Genomic DNA, 21,047 nt, shown 5'->3' on the forward strand with positions numbered 1-21,047 from the left:
GTGTATATGTATCCTGGGGGAGTTTGGTCAGGTGGGTGAGACTGAGAGAAGAGGTAGGAGACAGGGTGAATACACAATTATGTTAGGGAGGGCAGGCCGTACATAATGGAGTGCCTAAAGGGAAGACTGAGACCAGAAGGGGGGGGGGAGACAACACTGAGTGTTAATGTTATCTCCTTCATAGTTTTGTTCAGAACAGAACTGTTACTTTAGAACATCCTGAACTAGAAGAGCTTCTATTTTCAGTCTTTTCTTCTACAAACTAGAGTCCTTCAATATGGAGGCTTTCCCACCCTTTTCCAGCTCTCCCTTTTGGGTTTCATATGATAGAAGAAGAGAATAGTTTTTGTGGTGGCAGCCACTGCCTGCAGCTCCCCTTCCCTGCCAAGCTCCACAACCAAAATCTTTAATGGCTGTTTCCTTGACAGCATAGTTTTGTGGTTTAGAGTTAGTTAGGTCTCTGGAGCCAAATTGCCTGGGTTCAGTCTGTAGCTCTACCATTTATTAGCTGTATTACTGTGGGCAAGTTGCTTAATCTTCCTGTACCTCAGTTTCCTTGTATAAAAATAGAGATAAGAATATTACCTTCCTTAGAGAGTTGTGAGGATTAAATGAATCAATAATTTTAAAGTGTTTAGGGAACCATTGGCGGTCCAGTGGTTAAGACTTGGCACTTTCACTACCATGGGCCCAGGTCCGATCCCTGGTTGGGGAACTAAGTCATGCTGCATGGCCAAAAAAAAAAAAAAAAAAAAAAAAAAAAGTGTTTAGAACATTACCTGGCAAGTTTTAAGCTCTCAATAAATGTTAGCTGTTAATTGAATTTAAACTCTTTGGCCCCACTTTCAAGGCACTTCATAATCTGGCCTCTGTCCATCTACCCTTCTATCCCATTACTTCTTGTCTACTTCGTTTGAGTTTTGCAGTTTCCTCACTGCATCATGAATCTATGTTTAACTCCAGATGGTGTCCGTTGCCTGGAAGGTCCTTAATTCAAATCCTACCCAATCTTCAAAGATCACTTCAAATCCCATCTCCTCTACTACCTCATATTATATCTTGAGTTCTCATCAACCATCTTCCCATTTGGACTCATAGTACCATAGAATTTAGTGAATAATTACACACTCATCACTCCTTCATGTGAATCAGTTTTGTCTCCCTAATAGCCTGTAAACTTCCTGAGGGCAGAAACAATATCTGATACTTCTGAGCCCTCTTTCAGTGGAGTGAACACACTGTCATTATGCCATCTTAAGCGTCTGTAAAGAGATTCGACATAGGCAATAAATGTGAAGAATTCATAACTTTAATAACAGATTAGTTAGGGGTGGGGATGATAGCTTCTTTCCTATCTGTGCTATTCTCCAAAGACAGACATTCCCTTCACCAAAAATCCAGACAATGCCCACTTCATCTGTGAACCAAGAAAGCAGAACACATCTTACCCACATATACTTATCAAATAGACTCTTCTCCCTATCATTTCCTCCTCTTTCCACCTTCCAAGATAAAATATCGTTAGATTTTGAGTTTCTGATGGGTAATGATAATCTCTTCCTCTTTCAGTTCTTCTCTATTAAAAGTCTCAACCCTTAAATTTTCTACTGATGGTCAGGACCCCATAACCTCTAAGCTTGTAGGGGTGATCTCAGGAGTAGATGGACTGGAACAATTTGCTTACTATAAACAAGACTGGGAAAATTAGTGAAGAGCCCCTACTGAGGTCTGGAATGCAGAAACCTTGCCCAGAATCCTCACTCTGTGATCATTTCAACCCTGGACTGCAGCCTCTCTCACTCTGGATACATGTCATTGTTTCATGTGTCTCTTAGTCCCCACTGTTTCCTTCAGTGATTCTTTATGTTCTTCCTTGCCAATCTCTATCCACAAATCACTTCTAAACCAGTCATGAGATTGCTGGCCTAGTTATTGAATGCAAAGCCACAGAACAAAGACCCCAGAAAGGAGTGGGGCTAGGAGGGTTGCTGAGGAAAGAGGAACCCCAGCATCCGAGGGGAAGAGGTGCAGGTTTTCCAAGTCTGGCAGGAAGGCTCGGGCATCCTCCAGAGCTGCCTGAGCTGCCACAGTAAAGTTGGGGTCACCAGAGATTAAAACATCAAAGACACAGGAATGGAAGTAAGCGTCTTCAACTGGCAGCCCTTCCTTGCACAGCTGTCTGGCAGTATCAATGGTTATAGTTCCCCGACGACTGCGCTCCGAGCGTGAGAGTCGCTGACTTGGAGGGCATCCCCCAACGCAGAGCTGCAAGTCCTGCTCAGCTGAGAAGGCCCTGGCCACATCCTCTGCTACTTTGATGGAGAAGGAGAGCTGCCCAGCTGTCTGCCGAATGATTATAGTTGTGCCAATGTAGGCAGCTCGGATCTCCACATGGCTCCCAGGGTTAGCAGTCCGAATGGATAAACTTGAGCCCCCAGGTCGGTGACCTCCATTGACAGAACCATCTTCAAAGGCTGCGGGAAGATTGTCCACCTCAGCCTGGTAGACCTTCTGATCAATGCATTCCTGCATGTTCTTAAATATAATGGTGAGCTGTGAGGGCAAGAGGGAAAACAGTTTATTTTGGGCTCAGTGCATCCTACCCACTTCCACCGGTCAGGCCTCATTACACAGTCAGGGATCTGATCCCAGCAGAGATGAAAGGCTTATCATGGTTCTCACTCCTTGATCCCTTCTTTATGTTCCAATATTGCTTTATCCCTGCTCAACCCCTCTCTTTCTTATTTGGTCTCAACCTTGGAAACTCCCACAGGAGAAGGAAAAGTTTCCTTTTTGTAACTCCTCAACCCAGGGCTCCTCAACTTTCCTCTTTCCAAATTTCTCTTCAGTGTTTTCTGCATTGGTGTGAAATTCCCACTGAGGGAAAGTGATTTACCGGAGCGTGTGTTTGGTAGGAGGGAGGGATTCAAGACGTGAGAGTGGTTGAGGAGGAAAGGGAATAGGGAGCATGGCTGAGAAGTAGTGGGAATGGCACGGCAGTGGTACCCTGAGGTGACCCTGGGAGGATCTGGAGGAGCAACTGAGTCCCTGACCTTCCGGGTGGTGGTGGCGTTGGCCCCCGATGCCACGGGGGAGCTGGTGGCCTGGACAAAAAGGAAGTCATTATCCAGCAAGGGCCAAGCTCCTTGGACACGGCACGTGTGAAAGTGGTGATGGAAGCTGCGCACGTGAGGGTCCCCGAAGGAGGCGCAATGCAAGAAGCCTGGGGGCTGACCGTTCAGCCGGAAAAACCGGCCTTCATAGTCACAGGGGTCCGGGGCTGGGGGACCAGAGGAGCGCACCGGGCCTGCGCCTGGAAGGGCTGGGCCTCGGGGTGGGGGAGGGGCCGTGGGGCCCTGGCGGGAGCAGTTGTGCTGGATCATCAGGTCTTCGATGCCGTGCACAGCAGAATGGAAGGCGAGGTCCCCGCGGCAGGTGCGGGCCGTGCGCCGAGTGCAGAGCGCGTAGGAGCGGAGGGCTCGGCAGAGGCCGCTGGAGCCCACCCCTCCACCCCGGTCTCCTCCTCGAAGGGCTCCTGGTGAACCCCCACCTCTAAGGCTCAGAGTGGAAGATACATACTCAGCATTGCAGCGGAGGATCTTGCACTGAGAATGAGCTGAGGACGGAAGGGAGAGAGGATTGTGAGATGGTCCCCAGATCCCCGCTCAACCATATCTCTCCCAAACCTCATCAGGGGATTCCAGCCGGTCCTAAAACCCAACTGAGAGCCTTCCACAGTCCCCAGTGCGCAGCCGCGAGCCCCCAGCCCCCAGCTTTCGTCTTGTCCTCTTTCAATCGTGCTAAACATGTGTAAGCCCTGCTAGATCTATTCTCCCTGTGGATCAAGGGCTTTCCCAGGGCCCTTCCCCAAGTTGAATGGAGAATAAAATATACCTATCTGAGAGTGGGGCGAGTGACTGGAATTCCTCAGCACCCATCTCTTCTCACTCACCCAAGCTCACATGCCCACCCCTACATAGCAGCCTACCCCCTAGATTCCCCAAACCCTTATCTAACCCTTCCTTACCATGTCCACAGAGGAGCAGCAGGAGAGTGAGAATGCTTAGAGTTGGGGGACTGCCATGGGGGCACCAGGGACTAGGGGACTGGCCTGGATCCCCCATACCTATCCAGCCAGGTCCCCCCAGGTTCCGGTTCTTTCCAGCTGGTGACCCTCCTACCTAGTGAATTTTGACCGGACGTCCTGTAAGGGACTGAAAAAAGAAATTTGGCTGGGCATGGGGAAAGAGAAGAGTTTAAGATTGTTCAGAATCGTGTGAAGAGAATCTCGGAAAATCAGGAAAAAGATGAGCAGACTAGAGTTTGGGGAGAATGGGGCTCCCTGAACTAAAAGCGAGGCTGTTAAGCCTCTGTGCCCTGCTCTTGTGGCCACTTTCAGGTCCCTTATGCAATACCCCTAGGTGGGGGTGGAAGAAAGGTTGAGTGAACTCAGGGGGGCAGAGTCCACTGTATTGCCCCATTCTGAGCTACCAAACAGCAGAAATGTCAAAAAAAAGGAGGAATCATGTGGATAGATCAGATCTCAGTCATACCAGTGGGCTCCCCAACAGAATTAGGATCTGAAAATACTTCAGAAACATACCTCTTATTTGCCCTTCCCTATCAGGAGGGGACACCCTTCAGAGGTCATTCATTTATTTTCCTCCTTTGTGTCAGAATTTTCAGCGAGAAGGAGTAAGGGTGGTATAACCATCCCTGTTCTCTAGAACATCAGTATTCAAATGAAAAGGGAACCAGTCTCTTGCATCTACTCTAGAGAGCAAAAATTAGAATCCCTCTATCTCAGAGAATAATGGGATGCAAGCCAAGCATGCAAACAAATATTTGTTTGTAAGTCAACATTTCTGCTTGTATTCTTCCAAACCTCACTGAAGAACCACTATTTCCATTAACCTTACCTTGCAAGTTTAGAAGTTCTCAATGTTTTGATGAGAACAGGGCTTGGGGAGAGGCTAACTCCCTTTTGCCAAACTACCCTCTCCTGGGATACGGATACGATTGAGGGAGGGTCATGCAGGAGGAAGAATAGGATGATGGGACTAGAGTTGTGGGGAGAAATCATTTACAACAAGGAGTAACCCCCACCCTTGGAAGCCCAATGTGAAGGGCACTGCTAAGTAGGAGCAGGATAGAAGTGTATCAGTGACTAATCGTCTCAGGCTAAATTTGGCCTTGGTGAGAAAACCACAGAATAGGAAATGTGGGACACATATTAAAGAAGGAGACTTCATCAGAAGTCTTGAGGTAACAGGATAAGGAGAGAGCTAAGACTCTCAGAGGAGAGACGGAGGTTTAAATTTCTAATGGCCAGAGGCCAGAAAGAAATAAGACAGAAGGAGAAATGGAGATTGGGGCACCGTGGTATGGGAGAGATCCTAGCTTTTGGACCAGAGACATCAAAGTAAATGTCATAATTTTATGAAATTCTAACTTCAATTCTAACTCCAAAAGCTTATTAAAGGAATTGAAGTTTCATTTTGACTTACTGTTTCCAGACGTCAAACATTAGTCTGATATCCAGTTCTCCAGCCATGACTGTCTACTGTCAGTCAGCTCCAGCCAGGGGATCCCCTGTCTCTTTCTCCATGTCTCCCCTAGGTCCCCAGACCGGCTGCAATCTCACTGAGGTCAGGGAACCAGAGAAGGTCTGGTGTGGGGGGAAGGGGGAGTATATGGCTGGCTGGAGTACTGGACAGCTGAGCAGGGGAGGGAGGTGGCTACTGAGTTGACTGTTTTAAAAATAGCTAAGTCCAAGATTCCAGGAGCATTGGTGGGGGTAGGGTGTTGGAGTGGGGGGAGTGGGGAGGGTAGGAGGATTAGAAACAATATGGAGTATAGGGTGCCAAGTGCCGGGGGGAGGACAGAAATACGACAAGCAAGTCAGATATCCAGTTCGAGCTTATATGATTCTAGTTACTGCCTACTGCAGGCAGCCCTTCAGCATCGTCAGTAATGAGCTCCTGGCCTTTAAAAATTAGAGTGGACAACTGTATGCATTTCATTCACCACCCTCATCCCTGCTGTACTGAATATTGCATTTCGTTTCTACAGAACATATCTAGGAGGTAGCTGACTTTAAATAAGGTGCATAGCAGAGGTAGTTCACAGCCCCTCCCCCATTTTTGTAGAGATTTCAGAAGGACTAAAAAAGCCAGCTGTCTAAAGAAGAAATCTGAGCTCTGAGTTGTTGAGGATGAGGGTTTGTTTCAGTCTACCAGCTCAGATCCTTGCAGCTGTCTATCCCTCTACCTCCTCCATTCTCACTCCCTTGTTTAAGTAGCAATTCCTCTTCCCAAGTATACACACAAACATATAAGCTCCTGAGTTTCTGGGGAGGAAGCTAGCAAAGGCAAAGAGAAGAAAAAGGAATGGGGATAGAATTTTTTGAAGGTTAGTAACCCACAGGGAAGAAGAACCTGGAGAGATAAAGTGAGAGAAAAAGAGATTCAAAAGGATACTTTTGTGAAGTAGCATAATCTAGTGACCTTTTAAGATATTGCAGCCAAGGGATTTAGCCATGTCATATTTTTGCAGCCATAGGCACCAGGGATCATCATCTCTTAGTACTTGCCAAGTGAAATTAACAGAAGGACTGATTCTAAATACTGTCACTAAAGCATCTTAAGTTGCTCTACATTTAAATCAGAATTTAGAAGTCCACAGAGTACTCTTCTCTTTTTTATACATATAGATCTGAAAAATTTTCTCTCTACCACATGAAGCCATATCACAAGGGCTTTTATTAAAAAAATGTAAAATGACCCCAACCAAACTATCCAAATGATTTTAAAACACAATAATTTGACTATGACATCCCAAGTGGGATATACTCTAAGGACAAAAAGAAGTGCAAAAACATTTTAGGTAGTCATATTGTTGGTGGTAGTGTTGGTATTGTTATTCTGAAAGTATTGTGGGTGTACTGTGGGATAAAACAAATGAGTAATAATGTTAGTGTCTTTGTGAACCAGGATTTTTGATGTAGAATAAAGAGATACAGATTTATGATTGATGAAATTAAGTAAAAACTCTATATTCTGAATTTAAATTGGAAGTATAACTCATAGTTATACTTTTATATAGGGTATATACTCATAGTTATAAAGAGCTCATGGTGTATTTTATCCTAAAACATATCCTAACTTTATCCTGAAAAGGCCTAGAAACAATAACCCAGTAGCAATGAACACCCCTGGTGTCCAATCTGAGGTATCTCAATACCATTTCACACTAAAAGGAACTCCTTGGAGAAATAGCTAATTTCAGGTATGGGCAGGAATTGTCCAGGATAAGCAAGGAAGTTTTCAAAAACTGTTAGAATTCTATCAAAAGGACTCAGAAGCAACTAGAACAGTTCCCACTGGCCAAAGATGGGACAATTTAAGTGTCAAAGTGGATACTATATGCAATGGATCTAAATATATCAGGTATGTTTAAATCTATAAGTTTATAATGATTCTTTTTTTTTTTTTTAGGGCCTCTCACTGCTGTGAAGAGCCTAGGGGTAGGACGGGAATAAAACACAGACCTACTAGAGCATCGACTTGAGGATATGGGGAGGGGGAAGTGTAACCTGTGACGAAGTGAGAGAGTGGCATGAACATATATACACTACCAAACTTAGCGTGGATAGCTAGGGGGAAGAGGCCGCATGGCACAGCAAGATCAGCTAGGTGTTTTTTGACCACCTAGAGGGGTGGGATAGGGAGGGTGGGAGGGAGGGAGATGCAAGAGGGAAGAGATATGGGAACATATGTATCTGTATAACTGATTCACTTTGTTGTAAAGCAGAAACTAACAGTTATACTCCAATAAAGATGATTAAAAAAAGAAAAAAGCTATATTCAAAATAGGAAATTTTATAATGCTTTTGTTTATCATTACCCACCCCTTCCCTGGTTCATCAAGGTATGTAGGAGGTGGCATCCTAGTTCCAAATTCCCTCCCTAAATCTCTAGGAAACAGAGAGAAGACATTATTTGCAATGTTCCAATGTGTTTGGGTAGCCATCTGAAGGAATGTTCTCTCTTTAGCCAACTTGAAGCTCAGCTGGAGAAATGCAGCTGAAAGAGGTGGACATTGCTCTTAAATGCTGCAGAAAAACAAAGAACTATGAGTACCTAGAGTAAGAGAATATGAATGGAAACAAACAACAAATAATTTAAAGTCCCAAGTATAAGCTAGGATGAGACTCTCTGGGAAATAAAAACATTTAAAAGCAGCTCTGTATACGGGAGGATAAAAAACAGAACAAAAATAAAGAAAGAAACAAACAAAAAATCCCAAAATAGGCCAAGGTAAGACTTTTGCTCTGAAAAGCCCTAAGAAAACATTGAACCTTTGACTTGGGCTGATTCCAAGGCTCCCGTTGCGGAGCACAGGCTCGGGACGCGTAGGCTCAGCGGCCATGGCTCACGGGCCCAGCCGCTCCGCACCATGTGGGATCTTCTCGGACCAGGGCACGAACCCGTGTCCCCTGCATCGGCAGGTGGACTCGCAGCCACTGCGCCACCAGGCAAGGGAAGCCATGCAATGATTCTTAAACATACAAACTCATTGGTCATTGTTGGAGAATGCTGGGGGAACAACTAATTCATTATGTTGAAACTGGAGAGCATTAAGCATTTATCCTATATTTTCTGTGGGAACACAAGATGAGGCGAAATTTTCTCTTTATAGAAGTTTTCCAGCAAATGAATGAAGAAGGAATGGCATTTTACAATATCAGCATTACAATATCAGCATTTTGCAACTCCTAATGAATTAATGTATCTAGGCAATGATCAACGATAGCTGTTATCCATCACAAAAGGAGAGACAAACATGTCCTTCTGATCATAGGTGGAGTACACAATTCCACCTATGAAGTAGTCCTGCAAAAAAAAAACCACCTTCTGTCTGAATCTGATCAACCGGTAGTCAGCGTACTACTTATTTAGAAGGAATGCAGGAGACATAAAATGATACCTCAGAGGTGCAAATCCAGACTATGGGCATACTCTTCAGAACAAATGACCTGGGTTCTTCAACAAATAAATTAGGGGAAAAAAAAAAGGCGAAGATGGAGAGGAAACCTATAGCCTAAAAGAGAATTAAGAGACATCAAGCAGTTGCAGAGTATGGACTTTATTGTATTCTAATTCAAGAAAAAAATTATGAGATATTTGGGGAGACTTGAATGTTGATGAACACTTACTGGATACTTAATGATTTATAAGGAATTATTATTAAAGTTGTTGATGTGATACATTTTTTTAAAAGTGCTTTACTTTTAGCGATACATCTTGAAATATTTGCAGGTGAAAAGATATAATAGCTGGGGTTTGCTTCCAAATAATCCAAGATGGGGGAGAAGTGGGTGGGGGTAAAATAAGACTGAAACATGAAGTGATCATTGTTAAAACTGGTCAATGGATACACAGGGATTTGTTATACTAGTCTCATTCTTTTTGTAAATGTTTGAAATTTTCCATAATAAAATTTAAAGGTGAGAAGTCATCTGTGGGACCTTTGAGATTATTGGAGAATGTTTACCAACATCCTTGTCAAAGCCCATTGACCAAAGACCACTGGGAACAAACCTGAAGTAAAAAAATTGGGTTTCTTGCTGCAGCAAGGAAGAGAATGCTGCAGTGGGACTATGGGATCAGTTCAGTAAGGGGAAGTTAGGAGGAGCCTCTTGTAGAGACTGGGCTGCTGTTGGATGACTCTCAACTAGAGTTTAGAATAGTAAGGGCCAATTCTGGACTGAATATTGTCAAGAAGCAGGGGCATTTCAATGGTTGGATATCTACATTTTTATCTAGGAGGTGGAAGGATTAAAGAGGGATTGGAGCTAAAATTGGTTAAAACAACAACAAAAAGTAGCAAATATGAATGTTAAAAGGGGATGTTTGCACATTTTTGTAATTGCAGAGTGGTCTTGTCTCTGTTTTATTCCAAACGAAGTTGCAATGTGGGTCCGATAAGCTGAGAGATAATAATTGTCAACCTTGACTTCTATACTCAGCTAAAATATTATTCCAGAATTAAAAATAAGTAAAACATTTCAAACAAATTGAAACCTGAAGGGATTTACCAGTAATATATCCTTGTCAAAATAACTGTTAAAAAGAAAAGAACTATTAAAAAGATTTACTACAGAAAGGATGATATGAGCAAAGAGGATGGATTAGATGGGAGAAGAACTGGTAAACAAAGAAATACGTGGCTAAATCTAAACAAATAATTACTGCATTTAAAAAACGACTGGAGGGCTTCCCTCGTGGCTCAGTGGTTGAGAGTCTGCCTGCTAATTCAGGGAACACGGGTTCGAGCCCTGGGCTGGGAAGATCCCACATGCTGCGGAGCAACTAGGCCCGTGAGCCACAACTACTGAGCCTGCGCGTCTGGAGCCTGTGCTCCGTGAGAAGAGAGGCTGCAATAGTGAGAGGCCCGCGCACCGCGATGAAGAGTGGCCCCCGCTTGCCACTACTAGAGAAAGCCCTGGCACAGAAACGAAGACCCAACACAGCCAAAAATAAATAAACAAATGTGGGGTTTAATAAATAAATAAAATAAAAATAAAAAACGACTGCTTCTGGCAGTAAAAAAACCACAATAGTAACACATAAAACAGGAGAGGAGAGGAAAGGAATTGTAATTAAAGCTGTCATACTGTTTGTCAAGATTTATTGAATTTATGCTTTAATTAATTATTTTAATTAATTAATATTTAAGTATGTATTGTAAGGGTAGGTACTAAAATAATAGGAAAAAATAGAGTGTGTTATTTCTGAACCAAGAGGAGAAAAAGGGGAATTAAAATAACAAAATAAGACTAAAACTTGATTAATTCAAAAGAAGATAAGAAAGAGGAGGAAAAAAGTATAAATCAAAACACCACAATAGGGCTTCCCTGATGGCGCAGTGGTTGAGAGTCCACCTGCCGTTGCAGGGGATGCAGGTTCGTGTCCCAGTCTGGGAAGATCCCACATGCCACGGAGCGGCTGGGCCTGTGAGCCATGGCCGCTGAGCCTGCACGTCCAGAGCCTGTGCTCCGCAACGGGAGAGGCCACAACGGTGAGAGGCCTGCGTACCGCAAAAAAAAAAAAAAAAAAAAAAAAAAAAAAAACCACAGAAAAATAACATAATAATATCATAATCCAAATTTTAAGATCACGTAATTCTCACTGATCTGTAGAAAATGATTTTGGAAGTGGGGGAAGAGTGGAAGCAGGGTCAGCCATTCAGAACCAGGACTGTGGCCATGGAAACAATGAGAAGTGGTTAGTCTTAGGATATATTTTGCAGGTAAAGCTATAGGACTTGCTGATGCTCAGATATTGTTCTTGAGACTAATTTTTACTACTTTTGACAATGTCTATTTTTAAAGGTAGATCATTTCTCTCATGATTTTGTTCCTTATAAAGCTTTAAACTAGTCTATTTTCTCTAAATCCATGGCTTTTGATAGGAAAAGTTTACCTTCTCTCCTAGAAGATGGTTACTAACTCATTATTGCCCCAGGATGATTTGGAGCATGGTTCAGGTCCTTTAGATCTTTCCCATCCCATTTACAGACCTGTCTCTTTACCCCTTTGGATTCATTTATATTGTAGTTGTAAGTTACTACATGTTCATTCAGTGTTAGGAAGCTGTAAAGAAGCTGCAACAAGAAAAGTAGTGGAATGAGCTGGATAACAGCTACTAATTTGTATACTCTGTGCTAGGATTAAAAAAACATCCCAGGGTAGTGCTACCTTTGAAAGTATAGACAAGGTTAAATGATAGGAGAAACACAGCAGAGAGTATTATGTTGGTTTTACAATAGGGGAGTAGTCTTAGAAATGGGTAAGGAGAATTGTCATGTGACACAGTAAAGCAGATCGACCTAGACAAGGTAATCATCATAGTAAAAGTAGTTTAAATAATAACATTGCTGAATATCTGCTGGTGCCAGATGCTATGCTGAGTGATCTGCATGGTAATATTTCTAATTCTTACAACAATCCTGAAAGGTAGATTTATTCCCATTTTACAGATATGGAAACTGAAATTCAAAGGACCATCTTGCCCAAGGTTTACCTAATTCAAGCCCAGATTTACCTGACTCAGGAGCCAATACCTTTGCATTATAATGTCTTTTATAGGTTCAAAGGTGGCTGAGTTTAAAGGATGAAAAGGAAAACAGAAAAGATACAGATTTAGACAGGGATGTGAGAGACAGTATTGGCAGAACAGAAAGAACAATCCCTAGATCTTCAAATTAGAATGCTGGCTAGGAGAATGGGCCTATCATTAGTAAGTAATAAGAATAGAGACAGGCTGGCATCCAGCTTTTATATACCTAAGGAGTTCAACAAAATTTGTGTTTTGACTCATTTAAACTGTTACTAAATCCCTAACTTATAGCAGTATGCTAAAAAAAAGATAATCATTTGATAGCCTCTTTATTTTGTGTCAAATGAAAAAAAAAAGGAAACAAGATACTTTTTCAAATTCATTTCAGATAAAGCCAGTGATGGTTATGGTGTTCAGTTGTTATGTGTATAAGGGCCTACTTGATAAATTCACCTTGTAATAAAAGTTTGCGGGACTTCCCTGGCGGCACGGTGGTTGAGAATCTGCCTGTCAGTGAAAGGGGACATGGGTTTGATCCCTGGTGCGAGAGGGTCCCACGTGCCATGGAGCAGCTGGGCCGGTGTGCCACAACTACTGAACCCGCGTGCTACAACAACTGAAGCCCGCGGCCCTAGATCTGATGCTCCACAACAAAAGAAGCCCCCGCAATGAGAAGCCCACACACCGCAACGAAGAGTAGCCCCGACTCGCAGCAACTAGAGAAAGCCCGCGTGCAGCAACGAAGACCCAACGCAGCCAAAACAAAACAAAAAAAAGTTTGCCTCTTTTGGCAGCTTGATGTGTTTCCTTTTAAGAAGCAATGGGAATTATATAACTCATTTTCTTTTTCTTTTTACTGTTCATAAATCCAGAGGTAAATATAATGCTCAATTATAGTATTTATATAAGCTCAGGTTTTTGCTCTATAGTTTGTCTTTTCTAAAGCTTTTGAATCTTCTATTTTTATGTTAGCTGTTTGCTGTATTTGGTTACAAGTGAGGTGTTTATTTTTAACACCTCACTTCAAATCTCTTTTGGGAAAACGTTCCCAAAACGTAAAAGTAAATCAAATATTTTTGGAAGTGTGAGTTTAAATTTAAATTAAATAAAAAAGCATTCATTTTTTCATAGCTTGGAATTTTGCCATTTTACTCATTCGGAGCTATTATATAAAGACGTATTCTTTGTGCCACCTTTACCCACACATTTGATGTTTTTATCAATTCCTGCAAAGGTGAAGAAAGCGGTGCTTACATTTCCCTGTATGAAGGTGAGAGTTCCAAAAATAAAATGTTTCTAAAATCTAAGACTGCTAATGCAGTAAAAGATAAGTTTCCTCTTGTTGAACTGATTAGGAGGTTGCCCGTGTGAGATTACTTGGGATTGAGAGTTTATAAATTAATGGTTCTTAACTTTTTGGGTCACAAACTCCTTTTGAAAATCTAATGAGAAATATGGGCCCTGTCCTCAGAAGAATGCTCAAGTACAAGTACTTAACATTTCAACCACAATTTCTCGGGGATATATATGCCTCTTACTAGAAGGCTAGAATAGGTAAGACGTGACTCCTCTTTACTGTGATAGTGCAGATTCCTAGTCACCACCTAGCCAGGGAGACTTTATTGTGGATAGCAGTAAGAGCAAAGTAGACACTTGCTAAATCAGCCTTGAGTAAGTCAGTCAATACGTAGCTCAAAGCAATAATAGAATCATAGGCAAACAGATTCTGCTCTTCCTGCTCCAAAAGTATTTTGCATTCTCTTTGAAGCAATTCTATTATGGTCATCAAGTAGTTCTAAAAAATACCCAAGTTGCTGAAGAATATCCCCTACAGTATATGCCCTCATAGATTTTGTTTTGTTTATTTGGGTTTATATTAATTTCTATCTTGAGGTCTTATAGAGGGGAGAACTCTCTATTAACTATTTGGGTAGAAAATTCTGTCATGTTGCCATCAAGTGTTTTTATGTTTCATGTTTCTTTTGTGGTGTGTGCAAGTCCTGACCACTAGCACACTATTAAAAAGACATTATTTATTTATTTTTTTTGTTACGGAGCCAAACACCAGAGGCTCCTGGACTCTATGGAAGTCGCAGATCTTCTAACATCTGAAAAAAGGATTATCCTTTTGAATGTGAAGGTGAATGTGAGTACTGAGAAAAGGTAGAGCAGGCAGTGAAAGTAATGAGAAAAGAGAGATTAGGGTTCAAAACATATTGAGGTGTGTCTTAGGGACCTTAAGTGTAAAGCTGCCTTCAGTGTTTCTCAGTGGGGCCTTATTGACATTATGGGAGGGACAATTTTTTGTGTGTGTGGAACTGTCCTGCCCAGTGCAGTACATTTAGCATTATTGTCTCCCCTCCCCTGTCAAATGCCATCTGCATCCCAGTCAATGTAAATTTTTAATGCCCCTACATTTTTCCAAAGGCCTCCCAGGAGGTGGTACCACTCTGGTTGAGGAATACTACTAGGTATTTTTTTTTTTTTAAACATCTTTATTGGAGTATAATTGCTTTACAATGGTGTGTTAGTTTCTGCTTTACAACAAAGTGAATCAGTTATACATATACATATGTTCCCATATCTCTTCCCTCTTGAGTCTCCCTCCCTCCCACCCTCCCTATCCCACCCCTCTAGGTGGTCACAGACCACCTAGCTGATCTCCCTTGGCCACGCGGCTGCTTCCCACTAGCTACCCACCCTACGTTTGGTAGTGTATATATGTCCATGACACTCTCTCACTTTGTCACAGCTTACCCTTCCCCCTCCCCATATCCTCAAGTCCATGCTCTAGTAGATCTGTGTTTTATTCCCATCCTACCCCTAGGCTCTTCATGACATTTTTTTTCTTAGATTCCATATACATGTGTTAGCATATGGTATTTGTTTTTCTCCTTCTGACTTACTTCACTATGTATGACAGACTCCAGGTCCATCCACCTCACTACAAATAACTCAATTTCGTTTCTTTTTATGGCTGAGTAATATTCCATTGTATATATGTGCCACATCTTCTTTATCCATTCATCTGTCGATGGACACTTAGGTTGCTTCCATGTCCTGTCTATTGTAAATTGAGCTGCAGTGAACATTTTGGTACATGACTCTTTTTGAATTATGGTTTTCTCAGGGTATATGCCCAGTAGTGGGATAGCTGGGTTGTATGGTAGTTCTATTTGTAGTTTTTTAAGGAACCTCCATACTGTTCTCCATAGTGGCTCCATCAATTTATATTCCCACCAGCAGTACAAGAGTGTTCCCTTTTCTCCACACCCTCTCCAGCATTTATTGTTTCCAGATTTTTTGATGATGGCCATTCTGATCAGTGTGAGATGATCTCTCAGTGTAGTTTTGATTTTCATTTCTCTAATGATTAATGATGTTGAGCATTCTTTCATGTATTTGTTGGCAATCTGTATATTTTCTTTGAAGAAATGTCTATTTAGGTCTTCTGCCCATTTTTGGATTGGGTTGTTTGTTTTTTGTTATTGAGCTGCATGAGTTGCTTGTAAATTTTGGAGATTAATCCTTTGTCAGTTGCTTCATTTGCAAATATTTTCTCCCATGCTGAGGGTTGTCTTTTGGTCTTTTTCATGGTATCTTTTGCTATGCAAAAGCTTTTAAGTTTCATTAGGTCCCATTTGTTTATTTTTGTTTTTATTCCCATTTCTCTAGGAAGTGGGTCAAAAAGGATCTTGCTGTGATGTATGTCATAGAGTGTTCTGCCTGTTTTCCTCTAAGAGTTTGATAGTGTCTGGTCTTACATTTAGGTCTTTAACCCATTTTGAGTTTATTTTTGTGTATGGAGTTGGGGAGTGTTCTAATTTCATACTTTTACATGTAGCTGTCCAGTTTTCCCAGCACCACTTATTGAAGAGGCTGTCTTTTCTCCACTGTATATTCTTGACTCCTTTATCAAAGATAAGGTGACCATATGTGTGTGAGTTTATCTCTGGGCTTTCTATCCTGTTCCATTGATCTATATTTCTGTTTTTGTGCCAGTACCATACTGTCTTGATTACTGTAGCTTTGTAGTATAGTCTGAAGTCAGGGAGCCTGATTCCTCCAGCTCCATTTTTTGTTCTCAAGATTGCTTTGACTATTTGGGGTCTTTTGTGTTTCCATACAAATTGTGAAATTTTTTGTTCTAGTTCTGTAAAAAATGCCCATGGTAGTTTGATAGGGATTGCATTTAATCTGTAGACTGCTTTAGGTAGTAGAGTCATTTTCACAATGTTGATTCTTCTGATCCAAGAACATGGTATATCTCTCCATCTATTTGTATCATCTTTAATTTCTTTCATCAGTGTCTTATAATTTTCTTCATACAGATCTTTTGTCTCCTTAGATAGGTTTATTCCTAGATATTTTATTATTTTTCTTGTGATTGTAAATGGAAGTGTTTTCTTAATTTCACTCTCAAATTTTTCATCATTAGTGTATAAGAATGCCAGAAATTTCTGTGCATTAATTTTATATCCCAATACTTTACCAAATTCATTGATTAGCTCCAGTAGTTTTCACTAGTAGATATTCTTAATCCTAGGTGGTCTCACACTACCATGACCTAAACTGGTTTAGCAGAAGTCTTTTCACTGTATGGACTATCCTTGCTTTAGCAAGATACAGGACATTTTCATCACAAGGATCCCCCACATAGCCACACTCACTTCCCTCCAATCTCCATCTCCACATTAACCTCTAGCAACAACTAATCCATTCTCCATTTCTACAATTTTGTTATTTTAAGAATGTTATATAAACAGGTTACAGTTTGTAATGTTTGGGGATTAGCTTTTTTACCTCAGCATAATTCTCTGGAGATTCATCCAAGTTGTGTGTATATCAATAGTTTGTTCCTTTTTATTGCTGAGTAGTATTCCATGCTATAGATGTACCACAGTTTCTTTAACCATTCATCTGCTGAAGGACATCTGCCTTGTTTCCAGTTTTTGGCTTTCATTAATAAATTTGCTATAAACATTTGTGCATAGGCTTTTTTTGTGTGCATAGGGTTTTTTTTGTTGTTGTTGTTTCTTGCAGTACGCAGGCTTCTCACTGTTGCAGTCTCTCCCGTTGTGGTGCACAGGCTCTGGACACGCAGGCTCAGTGGCCATGGTTCACGGACCTAGCCGCTCTGTGGCATGTGGGATCTTCCCGGACGGGGACACAAACCCATGTCCCCTGCATCGGCAGGTGGACTCTCAACCACTGCACCACCAGGGAAGCCCCATAGGTTTTTTTTTTTTTAACATTTTTATTGGAGTGTAATTGCTTTACACTGGTTTGTGCATAGGTTTTTATGTGAACATTAGTTTTTATTTCTCTAGGATAAATGCCCAGGAGTGCAAATTCAGGTTCATATGAAAATTGCATATTTAGGGGTTTTTTAATAAACTTTTTTAAAAAAATAAACTGTTTTCCAGAGTGCTTGTACCATTCTACATTCCCACAAGCAATGTATGAGTGATCCAGTTTCCCTGCATTATTCTCACCAGCATTTGAGGTTGTCATTATTTTTAATTGTAGCCATTCTGATAGGTATGTGGTGATATCTAATTGTGGTTTTAATTTGTATTTCTCCAATGGCTAATGATGCTGAACATCTTTTCATGTGCTTATTGCTGTCTGTATATCCTCTTGGGGAAATGTTCCTTCTTGACTTTTGACCATTTCCTCACTGGACTGTTTTTTATACTGTTGAGTTAGAGAGTTCTTATATATTCTAGACAATAGTCCTTTGTTGGGTGTGTGGTTTACACATATTTTCTCCCAGCTAGTAGCTTATCTTTTCATTCTCATAATAGGGTCTTTTGCAGAGCAAACATTTAATTTTGATGAAGTCTACTTTATTGATTTTTCCTTTTACAGATTGCTTTTGGTGTCAAAACTTTGTCTAGCCTTAGACCACGAAGAGTTTCTCCTATGTTTTTTCTAAGTGTTTTATACTTCACATTTAAGCTCTTGATCCACTTTGGAGTTAGTTTTTGTATAAGGTATGAGACGTAGGTTGAGGGTTTTGTTAATTTGTTTGCTTTTTGTTTATTTGTTTGCCTATGGATGTCCAATTTCTTCAGCAATATATATTGAAAAAGCTATTTTTCTCCACGGAATTGCTTTTTCACCTTTGTAAAAAAAACCATGAGTTGGCATACTTGTATGGGTCAACTGCTGGGTTCTCTATTCTGTTTCATTGATCTGTATATTTATTTTTCTGACAATACCATACCATCTTTACTATTGTAGCCTTTTAATAAATCTTGAAAATGGATAAGCTGATTCCTCCCACTTAATTCTTTTTCAAAATGTGTTTTAGCTATTCTAGTTCCTTTGCCTTTCCATACAAGTTTTGGAATAATTTTGTCTATATCTACAAAAAAATCTTGCTAGGATTTCCCCTTTACTAAGTTTTAAATTATGGTAAAATACATAAAACATAAAGTTCACAATTTTAACCATTTTAAAGTGTACAATTCAGTGGCATTTAGTACCTTCGAAATGTTGTGCAACCATCACCACTATCTAGTTCCGGAATGTTTTCATCACCCCAAAAGGAAGCCCTGTTCCCACTGTGAAGTCAGTCCCCAACCTCTGGCAATGACTGATCTGCTTTCTGTCTCTATGGGTTGGCCATTCTGTACATTTCATATAAACGGAATCATACAATATGTGACCTTTTGTGTCTGGTTTATTTCATTTAGCATAATGTTTTCGAGGTTCATCCAACTTGTAGCATGCCAGTACTTCTTTGTTATGTCCAAATAATATGCCATTGTATGTATATACCGCAGTTTGTTTATCCATTCATTCATCCATGGACATTTGGGTTGTTTCTAACTTTGGGCTGTTATGAATATCATGGTACTATGAGTATGCATGTACAAGTATTTGTATGAGTACCTGCTTTTAGTTCTTTGGGATCTACCTAGAGTGAAATTACTGGGCTGTATTCTATGTTTAACATATTGAGGGGCCTCCAAACTGTGTTCCACAGCAGCTGCAACATTTTACATTCCTGCCACCAGTGTATTAGGGTTTCAATTTCACCTCATCCTCACCAACACTTGTTATTTTCCATTTTTAAAAATTATAGCCATTCTGGAAAGTGTGAAGTGGTATCTTACTGTGGTATTGATTTGCATTTCCCTAATGACTAATAGCATTGAGCATCTTTCCATGTGCTTGCTGACCATTTAGATATCTTTGGAGAAATTCTATTCAAATCGCTTGCTCACTTTTTAATTGAGTTGTTTGTCTTTTTTGTTGTTGAGTGGTAGCCCCTTCATTCTTAAAGGATATTTTTGCTGGATATAGGAATCTGGGTTGACAGTCTTCTTGCAGTTCTTGAAAACATTTGTGCCACTTCTCTGGCCTCCATGGTCTCTGATGAGAAATCTGCTGTCATTCAAATTGTTTATCCATAGTATGTAAGGTGTCATTTTTCACAGATTTCAAGATTTTTTTCTTTGTTTTTAGTTTTCTGCAATTTAACTATCATGTGTCTTGGCATGAATTTGTTTGGGTTTATCTTCTTTGGTGTTTGCTCAGCTTCTTGAATCTGTAGGTTTATCATCTGCTAAATTTGGGGAGTTTTACTCATTATTTCTTTTAGTACATTTTTCAGTCCTGTTCTTTTTCTCTTCTCCTTCTGGGAATCTGATGACACAAATGTTAGAGCTTTTGTTATAATCCCACAAGTCCCTGTGACTCTGCTCTTTTTTTTTCATTCTATTTTCTCTGTTGTTCAGATTGAGTAATTTCCATTGTTTTATCTTTCAAGTCTCTGATTCTTTCCTCTGTCCCGTCCACTCTGCTGTTGAGCCCATCCATTGAGGGTTTTTGTTGTTATTGTATTTTTTAGTTATAAAATTTCCATTCAGTTCTTCTATTTCTTTGCTGAAACTTTTCTTTGCTGGGACTTTCTATTTTTTCATTTGTTTCAAGTATCTTCATAATTGCTTGTTGAAACTTTTTTTTTTTTTTTTTTTTTTTTTTTTTTTTTTTTTTTGGTGCGCGGGCCTCTCACTGTTGTAGAGCACAGGCTCCGGACGCGCAGGCTCAGCGGCCATGGCTCACGGGCCCAGCCACTCCGCGGCATGTGGGATCTTCCCAGACCGGGGCACGAACCGCCGTCCCCTGCGTCGGCAGGCAGACTCTCAACCACTGCGCCACCAGGGAAGCCCCGAAACATTTTTATGATGACTGTTTTAAAATCTTTGTCAGATAATTCTACCACGTTGATCATCTAGGTATTGTCTGTTTTCATTCAGTTCAAGATCTTTCTCATTCTTGATATGATGAGTGCTTTTTTATTAAAGCCTGGATATTTGGGGCTCTCGATCATATTTAAACCTTCTGTTTCAGTTGGCTTCTTCTGATACTAATCAAGTAGAGGAAGTGGGGGTAAGGTACCTTGTTACAGCCAGGTAGGTGTAGGAATCCAGGTTCCCCACTTAGTCTCCATTAACACCTGAGGAGAGGGGCTCCTCATTGCTGATGGGCAGGGGTAGGAGTTCCAGCTCCCCATATGGCCTCCACTGATACTGGGGAATAGGAGTAACCTTGTTATCACCAGGTTTTGGTGAAAGTACGATCCTCTACCATGTTTCCTCTGATACCAATACAGCAGTGAAGAGGAGGAACACTTCTTTACTGGCCTGCTGAGAGGAAGTCTAGGTACCCCATATACCTAGACTTTACTAGGTGTGGGTAGAGGTGAGCCACAATTCTTTCTGGGGCATTTGGCTGGAGTAGAGCAGTTATTATCTAAAAGTTTTCTATTTTGCTAGGCTACCTCTTCCCTGGTCCTTTGGCTAGAGAGAGCAGGTTTTGTTGTTGTTATTGCCGTTTTGGTTTTGTTTGGTTTTATTTGGCTGCATCCATTGGCATTTCCAGGTTGCTGGCTTCTTCAGCATCAAGTCTGGG

At 41.0% G+C, this 21,047-nt stretch overlaps 1 protein-coding gene across 6 annotated transcripts; it reads right to left on the reverse strand.

Annotated features, from left to right (window-relative positions):
• Positions 1-1,291: 1,291 nt before the first annotated feature.
• Positions 1,292-5,708, reverse strand: HJV (hemojuvelin BMP co-receptor). Of its 6 annotated transcripts, none has more exons than XM_059077902.2 (4): positions 5,508-5,708; positions 4,028-4,214; positions 3,054-3,616; positions 1,292-2,553 (listed from the first exon to the last, which is right to left on the reverse strand). In XM_059077902.2, the coding sequence occupies exons 2-4, from the start codon at positions 4,122-4,124 to the stop codon at positions 1,930-1,932; spliced, it is 1,284 nt and encodes a 427-aa protein (XP_058933885.1). In that variant the 5' UTR covers positions 4,125-4,214; positions 5,508-5,708; the 3' UTR covers positions 1,292-1,929. The 6 variants fall into 6 exon arrangements, with proteins under 6 accessions (XP_058933885.1, XP_058933891.1, XP_066891215.1 ...); XM_059077908.2 differs by having other exon boundaries at positions 4,028-4,232; positions 5,508-5,639; XM_067035114.1 differs by lacking the exon at positions 4,028-4,214 and having other exon boundaries at positions 5,508-5,668.
• Positions 5,709-21,047: the final 15,339 nt, after the last annotated feature.

Source organism: Kogia breviceps, chromosome 1 (assembly GCF_026419965.1).
Source record: "Kogia breviceps isolate mKogBre1 chromosome 1, mKogBre1 haplotype 1, whole genome shotgun sequence".
NCBI classification, from domain to species: Eukaryota; Metazoa; Chordata; class Mammalia; order Artiodactyla; family Physeteridae; genus Kogia; species Kogia breviceps.

Bases quoted from the DNA above. Each gene is read 5' to 3' on its own strand.
- HJV (XM_059077902.2), bottom strand. From the start codon at position 4,124: ATGGGGGATCCAGGCCAGTCCCCTAGTCCCTGGTGCCCCCATGGCAGT. The intron at 3,617-4,027 runs GTAAGGAAGGGT...TTCCGTCCTCAG, and splicing joins GCTGCTCCTCTGTGGACATG to CTCATTCTCAGTGCAAGATC. The intron at 2,554-3,053 runs GTCAGGGACTCA...TTGCCCTCACAG, and splicing joins ACGCCACCACCACCCGGAAG to CTCACCATTATATTTAAGAA.